Consider the following 9,694-nt stretch of genomic DNA (forward strand, 5'->3'; position numbering starts at 1 on the left):
AGAAATAAATTGCTGGATGTCTCAAAGGAGAATACATCTTCAAGCATCTACCTTTGCTGCCACAGATGCATAACTTACGCTGCTGTCCCTCATAGTTTTGCACTGATTCAACTGCTCATATCGGAGAAAATTGATCTTTATGCTCGTTGAACAGTTCTTCAGCATCTGAATGCATTGAAATATGATTGAAAGGGATGAAATAATGATCAAAACCAATATTCTAGATGCAGTTAACTGAAGAACTGGAGTCCAAGTTATGAGCAATGAAAAAAAAAATCATTTTGCAATCTAGGTAAACCAAGTTTAATTCTTCAAAAAATTTCTTCTCCCTCAGATTTTCCCTCTCAACCTGATTTGATGTCTTCAATGTAGTCACTAAAACCCTAGCTTGATGTATTTGCAGAGATGCCAGAGCCGCCAGGAAAAAAGAAATCCAAAAAAAAAACGCCATTGAAGTTTTCGAAACATCAGCCGCCTAGGCGGGCTAGGCGGCTCCCCTTTTTTTTTTCTTTTCAAAAACTAGTATATATACTCTTTAAATAATATATTTAAAAACGTATAGCCGCCCGGTTGTACTCCATAAATAATGTATTTAAACATTATAGCCGTGCGGCTGTACTCCTTAAATAATATGTGTCAAAAGTATAGCCTCACGGCTGTATGCCTCAAATAATATATTTAAAAAGTATAGGTCTTCGAACATTCAACATAGTTTCAGCAATGAATGAACGATAATCCGCAATGTTTGACAGCAGTAGTGGGAAATCACTTCAAAAGCCTCAAGACATGGATTCATACCATTAGCATCTTACCAGCTCTTAATTCATTGATATAGAGAACTGGAAAATAATCACTTAAAAATTGATACGTAAGTACTTACAAATGCAGTTGCCTTCCCCTTGCTGTTTCGATAGCCTCTGGATCTGCAAAATGTAATCAAACCAGAGAACACTACCCAAAGTTTATTCCAAAGAAAGCTTAATCATTTTTACAAGGAAACTCACACTAAATAGTAAACAAGACTGCAAAATAGATTTATAAATTGACAAAATGGAAAGAATCATCTAAACCTGTGTGAAGAGGACCTAAGAAGCTGCCACCGATTCCAACAACTACACTTTCTTGCATCTCGCTGGTAGTTTTTGATTTACACTTTTTACCCATCTTATGGATCCAAAAGCTGCATTTCACCCAGATTACATTACTGAGAATTGACCAAATGTATTTGCAGAGATGCCAGACGCGCCAGGAAAAAGGAAATCTGACAAAAGAAACGCCATTCAAGTTTTTGAAAAATCGGCCGCCTAGGCGAGCTAGGTGGTTCCTATTAAGTAAATAGTTTAGCCGCGCGGCTATACTATATTTAAGTTTCATAATTGCAAATTGCAATAGACCCGCCAGGAAAAAGAAAATCTGGAGAAAAAAAAACGCAATTCAAGTTTTCGAAAAATCGGCCGCCTAGGCGGGCTAGGCGGTTCCTTTTTTTTTTAATAAAAAATAAATAGTATAGCCGCTCGGCTATACTATATTTAAGTTTCGTAGTTGCAACTCTGTCTGAAGGTACCTATCTTTCAGAAAAAGAAAAGTAAATAATTCAATATGAGGTCTCTCAATTCTGAGACTGATTTATAAAAACACCATTGATAGCATATGGATAGCATCATCATGTGTAACAATCACACCAACAAATTTCTAGTTGTAAACATGGCCATGAGCTTTTTGGTCAACATCAACGCTAATTCTTTTGTCAATGTTGGCGCTTGGGCTATTGCCAACTGAAACCCTGGCGTTGGTGCCAAAGCATAGACCAAACAAATAGATATTGTCACAACCACCAAAGCAAGAAAATAAAAGTTAAGACCTACTAAGGGTAATTTACAGGTTATAGAACGTAAGATGAAGTAAAACATTTAAGCTTTCATGGTGAGTGTAAATAAGTTGGAGAGATGAGCATTTTGTTGGTGCAAATAAAAACTCAAAAAACACAAGGCACAAGGGATCAGGCCACTCAATGATTCACCAAGATTTTTTTTTTTCATATAAAGATGTTGTCACCGCCCCTTCACAAGTATATGATACTAACCTATACAAATTGTGTATCAATTTTTACTTTGCCTTGCATTGCAAATGCTCAAAAAGAGCCTGCATATTTTACAATTGATTTCAAGAAAGACAAGGTTCTTTTTGAAAATTCTGCAAGCTAAGTATTCTTCAACTGGTCACACTATCTCTAGGAGGTTTTCCTTTAGGAATGACCGTCCAGTAGTTGCGACATCACAAATGTAAAAGAGAGATGAGAGGCCTGCCACCTTTTTGGCTTTGACCTGCAATCATCTCCTGATTCACTTTTATATGTGTTGTTGCATAAGGAACCTGTTGTGTCAAACTTTTCACATGGGCACTCTACCATCCTCGCCAAAACAAAACTGAGCATGGCACATCATTGTGCTGTGGTGTTTTTGTATGCCTTGCAAATTCTCCTTTGCTTAGAGAAAACGAACCATCAACGTAACCAACAGAGGAGATAAAATATCAAGAGTCCTGAAAATTCCAAGAAACGGATCCCCTTGTAGAAAGGTCCTACTGCTGAAGCTGCAAAATGCATACATCATGTGATTAACTTGCATATCTGATGTAAATATCAAATAATTTGGCATTGAAAGCAAGGCAAAAAGTAAATGAAATCAGCAAAAGACAATGTCCATGGATGCATCTAACAAAACATTGGCTTATTTGTTTTGGTTGTCAAATGGCTGCAGCATTCCTAAGTTATTACATACATTTGGCTCTTTACAGATCAGGTCAGTATTAAAATTCCATTACTGATTTCGGTTCATCATCATTTCACATTAGTCCCACCAGTTTTAACTCAAAATTTATTCTCAAGTCTCCATTAAGGTTGCACCAAATTTCAGTTTGTATATTTGTTTATCCAAAAGGATCCCAAAATCTGCTTCAAATATTTATTTGTAGACAAGTTCATATACTTCCAAATGTATATACTTGTATAAAATACCTAGGTAATTTGAATATGAACTGTATGCCATACGACTAATTGCATTGAAAAGCCAATCAAAGGATTTAGAAGAAATAACCAGATTCAAAATTAAATCTTGCTAAACCTCAAACAGTATTTCTTTGGTCCATAGGATTAACTTCTCGTAACCGGCATTCGTAAAGCAGGGCAATTTCTACTCTTATCAAACTCATGAGATCAGAAGTCACACAAACTGACTACCAACACCTCAACTACAGAGGGGCCTGTTTTCAATTAAGAAAAACCTATATTGCCAGAAGACAAAATTATGAATAAAGATGCTTAATATCTTATTAACACAGCAAAGAATCATAATTTCTTATAAACTCTAACTCTGAGCCTGCATTCTATATGAATAACTAACACTGCCAAAACCATAAAAAACAAACAACATAATGCATTAAGTCACCAAACATACATGCCATCTAAAAAACAAGAGAAGAAAAAAAAGTAAATCTTACTGCTTGTAACTTACATGACAAGGATGGGGAAGGTGATGGAGAAATCAAGTCTTGTGCACTTCCCTTGTTTCCTGGACTGGGAGCATTGGACACAACAGGTGCAGGTGACACATGTGGGAACAATTGAGATGAGGGACTCATAGAAGGCGAGTAAGGGGAACCATTAGGTGCATAAGTAGGAGGAACAGTAGGGTTAGGATGAGAAGTTGGTGAGGAGCTTGGAGGAATTCCAGAACTGCGGTACGGACATGGACGAGGATGTGGAGGTACCTTGGATGGTGCTGGTGGGAGATGATTACTGTCAGGTGAGGGTGCTGGAGAGTGAACTGGAGAAGCAGGATATGGAGAAATTGTTGGCTCTGGAGATGGAGCAGGAGAAGGAGTAGGAGGGGTTGCAGCAAGTGTACCCTTAAGATAAGAAGATAAACTGATACTTTTAACTTTACCAAAGACTGAGTTATCAAGGCCAAGATTTTTTGCTGGAGAACCAGTGATTGTTTGAGCCAACTGCTTCAATCTCTGTGGCACAATGCCCCCAAACTCAGACATGAGAGATGCTTGAACTACAACTGGGGCATCTGTAGTTGAACCCAATTTGTTTGTAATTTGCAAAAATACATTCTGCATGAAGAGAAAAAATGCACTTTTTATCACTAAAGTACAATGCAAACTCGAGAGCATCATCCAGTACTAAGATTGTTTAAGTTGATAATATGGGTCCTTAACAACTATGAAAATCCAGATGGACATTTAAATTTGGAAAATGCACACTTGTATACACATTATCCTTTTAAATCTTCAGGAAGAAAGGTCGGCACTCTACGTCGCTACCTTTTTGGTGTCTTTGTTTCCATAACTGTTAAGATTATGCTTTATATTTCATAACTGAAAACAATTCTTGCATAGATCTCATGTATGTGCAGAACTTAGCAGCTATAAGAAAGGTTTGGATCTGAAATGATGATTCCAGCATGTTAGAATATTAAATAAACTGTTGTCCCACGTTAAAGTTTTAGGAAATAGTGCTGAACCAAAGTTCATAAATCAGAAGCCCAAAAGTTGGTGCCTGGAAAGAACTGTGCGAAAAGTTACTCAAATAGTGGTGTTATACCTCATAAGACCTTAGATGCAATCCAAACCTCAACTGCTCCTTTAACTGAACAAAGTTTTCCACTATGTCTGATGTAGAATTATTGAGAGTAAAATTAAATAGGATCTGGGGTATCTGCCAGATCGAAGCAGATTGCCCAGGAATCACAGTGATTCCAGCCGGAAACTTCAGAATCTCAAACATAGATGGCTGCCCGAAAATTGATGTTGTCACCGTAAGATTGGTTTGCTTAAGGAACAGCTCAACTAAAGATGACCTCAGTACACTTAAGGACACTGGAATCATTGGAGCATTTATTGGATCAGAAAGAACCCCAAAAACCACATTAGTCCAGTTATATGCATCATTTTGGTGCATGGACAAAATAGCCACCTGTTGAGAATAAGCATACTTCAGTTTGACAATTCACTTTCTATGAAAGCAATATGATACGGTATATAATGCAAAAGCTTGAAATTGTACCTTTGTACCTGGGACACCTATTTCCCCATTGATATCATATTCTAATCTTCTGATGTGTGGAACAAGGTCCATAACTGGCTTTTCCAGTCTAAAGTATGCCTGAACTGTGGCTGGAAAAAGATAAAGAAACACATAAGCATTCAACTTTTTACTTCTGTAAGCATGAGGCGAAATCAGAAACCCTAAATCTTAATAATAAAAAGATAGAAAGGTTAAAGCAATAAAGAACATGCATGTTAGCTCCAAATCATCAACAATAGTATTGGAAATATCAAATTTCCAATTAATCTTTAATTTCTAAAAACATTAAATGGTTTTTTTTCTTTTTGGACCAGTGAAAAAGATTGTTTTAGTATGGAAGGTACAAAGATATTACATAAATGGGTCATCTTAATTCAGCAGCAATTATCTCCGACATTAGCGAATTGGTACAATATTAACATAACCACATATACGACCTAGACTAATATAATTATATTTATCTATCGAAATATCAAAAAATATACTCCCCCCAATTACTATAATCATATATCTAATTGCCTCTTGCCCTCAAATAATATGCATGCATTAGAATCCAGTCTCTGCACCATGCAGTCATTAGGAGCCCAGTTGATTTTTGGAGTTGTTTGAGGTGAAATTCAGTGAGTCTCAGGTTGGTATCCCTAGACTGAAAACATTTCTCTTAAGACCTCTTAATTGCCCAAATTTGGAAATTGATATAGTTCACTATACATAATGACATTTCGGTGCATCCACATTCTATCTTTGAGGCATAAACTTTTGTTGATCCTAGAGTATTGTGTTTTAGGCATGGTAGGACATTCTTTACTTTTGGGAATTGCATGACACCGAACATGTTTATGGCAGTGCTAATATTACGAGCTTGATGTATATATTATTTTATGTAGTTGCTAGGATACTGGAGTTCCAGTTTGTAAGTTGACAATTGTTTTTTATTTTGCATTTGAGGTTAGTTGCTTGTATCTTAACTAGTCTTTTCTAATGAGACCAAAAAAACGTAAAAACTAGTGTTTCCTAACAAGGTATTTCTCTAGAATTTAGTATTGACAAATGCTATTGTTAGTATCATTATTATTATTCTTTATTATTGTTACTGTAATTCTGTAAATAATTATTTTGATAAGAAGAAAAACACCATTATCAAAATAAAGTGATAAAAGTACAACAACAGTGAACAACCAGTTCCCGGAAGCTAAAATAATAAAATCTATCAGCACGCAATTTTGATCAGAGTTAAAGCAACAAACAAGAAACCAAAGCACAAAAAGCTCAATACACAGCAGCCCCCAATCTGCATAAACAAAGAGACAGTGATTAATATCACAGATCTAGCTCCAGAATTTGTCATGGTATTACTTGACTTTTTATTACTTTTTGCTAGGGCATTAACTTTTAATCTAACCTTCTAATACAAACTCACACCCCCTTTTTAGTTTTCTAATCCTTCTCTTTCTGATAAATGGAGAAGGCACCAAAATAGGGTCAGACCACTCAATGATTCGCCATGATACTTTTACATAAAGATGTATCCTGCTTCTTCACAAGTATACGATAGTAACCTATACAAATCTTGTGTAACAATTTTTACTTTGTCCGGCATTGCAGATACTAAAAACAGATATGGTTCTTTTGGAAAATTCTCCAGGCACACTCTTAGACTGCTCAGAGTTCATATTTCGTTAAGGTCAATTTGGTTGCATGACAAGTTTTTTTTATATGAGTTAATTTACATTACAGTTAAATTTTTGGTTTTTATTCTTAAAATGGAAAAACTTTTCAGGTCTATCATCATTCTTTTTTACTTAATAGGAGACTGAATAAGAGAAATGCCCATGGTAGTACAATAATCAGAAAATCAAAAGAGATAATAACTAAAAAGTTCAAAGTCTACGACTTAATGGCAAGAGTATATATTTGGGTCAACTGTTATTAATCTTGAGTACAAGTCAATCGGTATGAGAGTCTATTTATTTGGTCTTAGGAAACACAATATCTTTAAGTTTTATAGGAGTCTCCTGTTACTCATCATGAATCTAAAAATATTTCTGTAATACTTGATGAGTCTTGGATGAATGAAATTATAAGTGTTTTTGAAGGCTTGGTGCCTTCACATCCCCTCTACCTTCTCCTCTCTCTTCTTTCTAAATTCTTCTCCATCTCTCTGATTTCTCTAAAATTACAGCAATTATACACAGCTTGTTTGTTCGCTAAAATATTTTACTTCTAAAAGTTCCAATCTTAAGCCCACAGCCACCATAACCCTAGGCAACATAACTTGCAATGTCCTGCATCAGGAATATCCAAAAGTGGATGGAGATAGGATTGCATGATTTTGGTGTGGTCTGTCATTTCTAAACCCTTTGTTCCTTTGTGTAGTTGTAACTTGAAATGGCCTCTATAACCATCCTCTACATCAGTTGAACTATTAAGACTGCTGGTCAATTATTTCCTTTATTCGTAGGTATACATCTATTTCCTTTCTTATGAGGAAAAAAAAAGTTACTTTTCTTGAATATGAAACATTTATTATTCTCAGTTCTTTCTAAGAACCAACTTCAGAGAAAACATATGAGAAATAACATAGACCATTAACATTGTAATTCCACACAATTCATTAACTGCTATTTCCACTAATGGAAAACATATGGTTTGGCTACATGAACGCAGACTACGTGGTGAGATATCCAATTTCAGACAATTTTCACCTCTGCAGTCAACTGCAGAAGCCTTGTTCCTCGTGAACGCACACCAAAGACAAATGCATCTATTGGTAACTATTAGAATAGCAATTCTGACATGACAGGACATTACGGTCACTTCCAAGCCTATAGTAGATCCACCACCAGCAGAAAAGCATTTCTGGAAATATGAAACTTATTTAGGTCTTAGTGTCTAACTAGATCCATCAACGCTAAGCGTCATAAATGCTTCTGAATTCAACTAAATCTAAGGGAAAGCTCCATACTGAGCAAATCTGTGCATGATATACTTCAGTTTGTGCTTTAGCCAGAGCCACACATCTGAATTATATAAAATAGTATCAAGGAAACTAGGACACACAGCACGAGTGTGTGCAAGCGCGCACGTACAAGATTACCAGAAATCATGCGAGAACCAATTCCTTTCCCACCCCATCCTAAATTTAAGGTGAATTAACTCGTACCAGATCCACAAAACACCATGAAAACTTAACTACTTAACCAAAAGGTGAAATAACGCATAAAGCATCTCCTCAGAACATCAGAAATGCTTAAAACGAAGTGAGAAGGCCATATCCTATATATAGCCAGGTGAGTGAAACATTGCAAGACCTGAATTATAGAACACAGTGTAATACCACTTGCGCCTTCCCTAAAATAACCATAAAACCCCATTGATTTAAAATCACCAAAAATCCCTAAAATTAGGTAAACCACTACCACACATCAACACAACAAGGTAAACTACCAAAACCCCATTTGCTTAAAACATTCAAAGATCCCCAATTTTATAACAAAGATAAATATTACCACATACCCATTTGCTCAAAGCATCAGAAAAATCTTATAATGTAAAATAAATAAATAAATAAATAAATAAAGGAAGAATCAAAGTGAAGCATATATAAATATATATCTATATATAGATTAGAGAGAGATAGAGATAGAGAGAGGGGACATACCACTGAGCTTAATTGCCTCTTTGGCATCAAACCCAGACTTGGTTGAACGGTAAGGAAGGATCCAGAAGATCCCAGAGAGAAAAATTGATAAGCTGAGAATTAACACAAAAACGCATCTAAAGCTGAAGTCTTTGGCGATTCTATTAAAAACCATCGAACATCCAGGACAGATGAGTCCCGAAGAATTTTCACCCCCATGACTCTGCTGCTGATGCAGATTTTGCTCACCCTTCCCCATTTGCAGAGCATCTGGGATTTCCCTCTCTTTCTTTCTCAGTCTAAAGAGAAGAGAATACAAAAGACACAAGAAGCAAAAGAAGAAGAAGAAGGTGAAGGTGGAGATGTGAGGGACAAGTGTTCATGGTGGGTATCGCCCTGTTTAAACCATTAAACCTTCTTTCCTTTTCTTTTCGTTTTTTACTCCCTCTCTCTCTCTCTCTCTCTCTACACTCTGTCACTCACACACTCCTCTACTGACTCTATTCTTTTTTTTTTTATATCTTTTTTTATTCCAAGTTATTCTTTAGGCTACCGAACGTTGAGAAGAAGCAAAGTTCGAAAAAGAAAGTGTGAGAGAGCATAAAGATTAAAGAGATGAAGCTATTGATGGATAATATTATCTTATAAAAGTGAAACCAAAAAAATGCTCCATCCGCTATGATTTTAATTTGAAAAGTGGCTATCTACCATATTCATGGTGGCTTTCAACAGGATTACTAATTTTTTATGTTTGTTTTTAACTTTGAGTTTTTCTATTTAAATTCAATGTAAGTACGAGTTAACATCAAATTTTTTTTTAATGTAAAAGGACAATAAATGATATATAATATTTAAAACCTAATCCTAGTCCATTTATACACACTAACCACCATTTATCATGACCTGAAACAAATGTATGAATATAATTACTAAGCTCCACCCCAATTAAAACTTTGAACTTC

The 9,694-nt window shown here is 35.7% G+C and overlaps 1 protein-coding gene across 1 annotated transcript; it reads right to left on the bottom strand.

Annotated features, from left to right (window-relative positions):
• Positions 1–2,012: 2,012 nt before the first annotated feature.
• Positions 2,013–9,220, bottom strand: LOC110744939 (hydroxyproline-rich glycoprotein family protein). The gene is made up of 5 exons (XM_021944980.2): positions 8,754–9,220; positions 5,072–5,181; positions 4,610–4,981; positions 3,513–4,119; positions 2,013–2,592 (listed from the first exon to the last, which is right to left on the bottom strand). The coding sequence occupies exons 1-5, from the start codon at positions 8,989–8,991 to the stop codon at positions 2,504–2,506; spliced, it is 1,416 nt and encodes a 471-aa protein (XP_021800672.2). The 5' UTR covers positions 8,992–9,220; the 3' UTR covers positions 2,013–2,503.
• Between the last annotated feature and the right edge of the window lie 474 nt (positions 9,221–9,694).

Source organism: Prunus avium, chromosome 1, assembly GCF_965620075.1.
Source record: "Prunus avium chromosome 1, drPruAviu1.hap1.1, whole genome shotgun sequence".
Classification (NCBI taxonomy): domain Eukaryota; kingdom Viridiplantae; phylum Streptophyta; class Magnoliopsida; order Rosales; family Rosaceae; genus Prunus; species Prunus avium.

Excerpts from the sequence above, each read along its gene's own strand:
- LOC110744939 (XM_021944980.2), bottom strand. The coding sequence starts at position 8,991 with ATGGGGAAGGGTGAGCAAAATCTGCATCAGCAGCAGAGTCATGGGGGT. Across the intron at positions 4,982-5,071 it reads TAGGTGTCCCAGGTACAAAG|GTGGCTATTTTGTCCATGCA; the intron begins GTACAATTTCAA and ends TATTCTCAACAG. Across the intron at positions 2,593-3,512 it reads ACCTTCCCCATCCTTGTCAT|CTTCAGCAGTAGGACCTTTC; the intron begins GTAAGTTACAAG and ends TGCATTTTGCAG.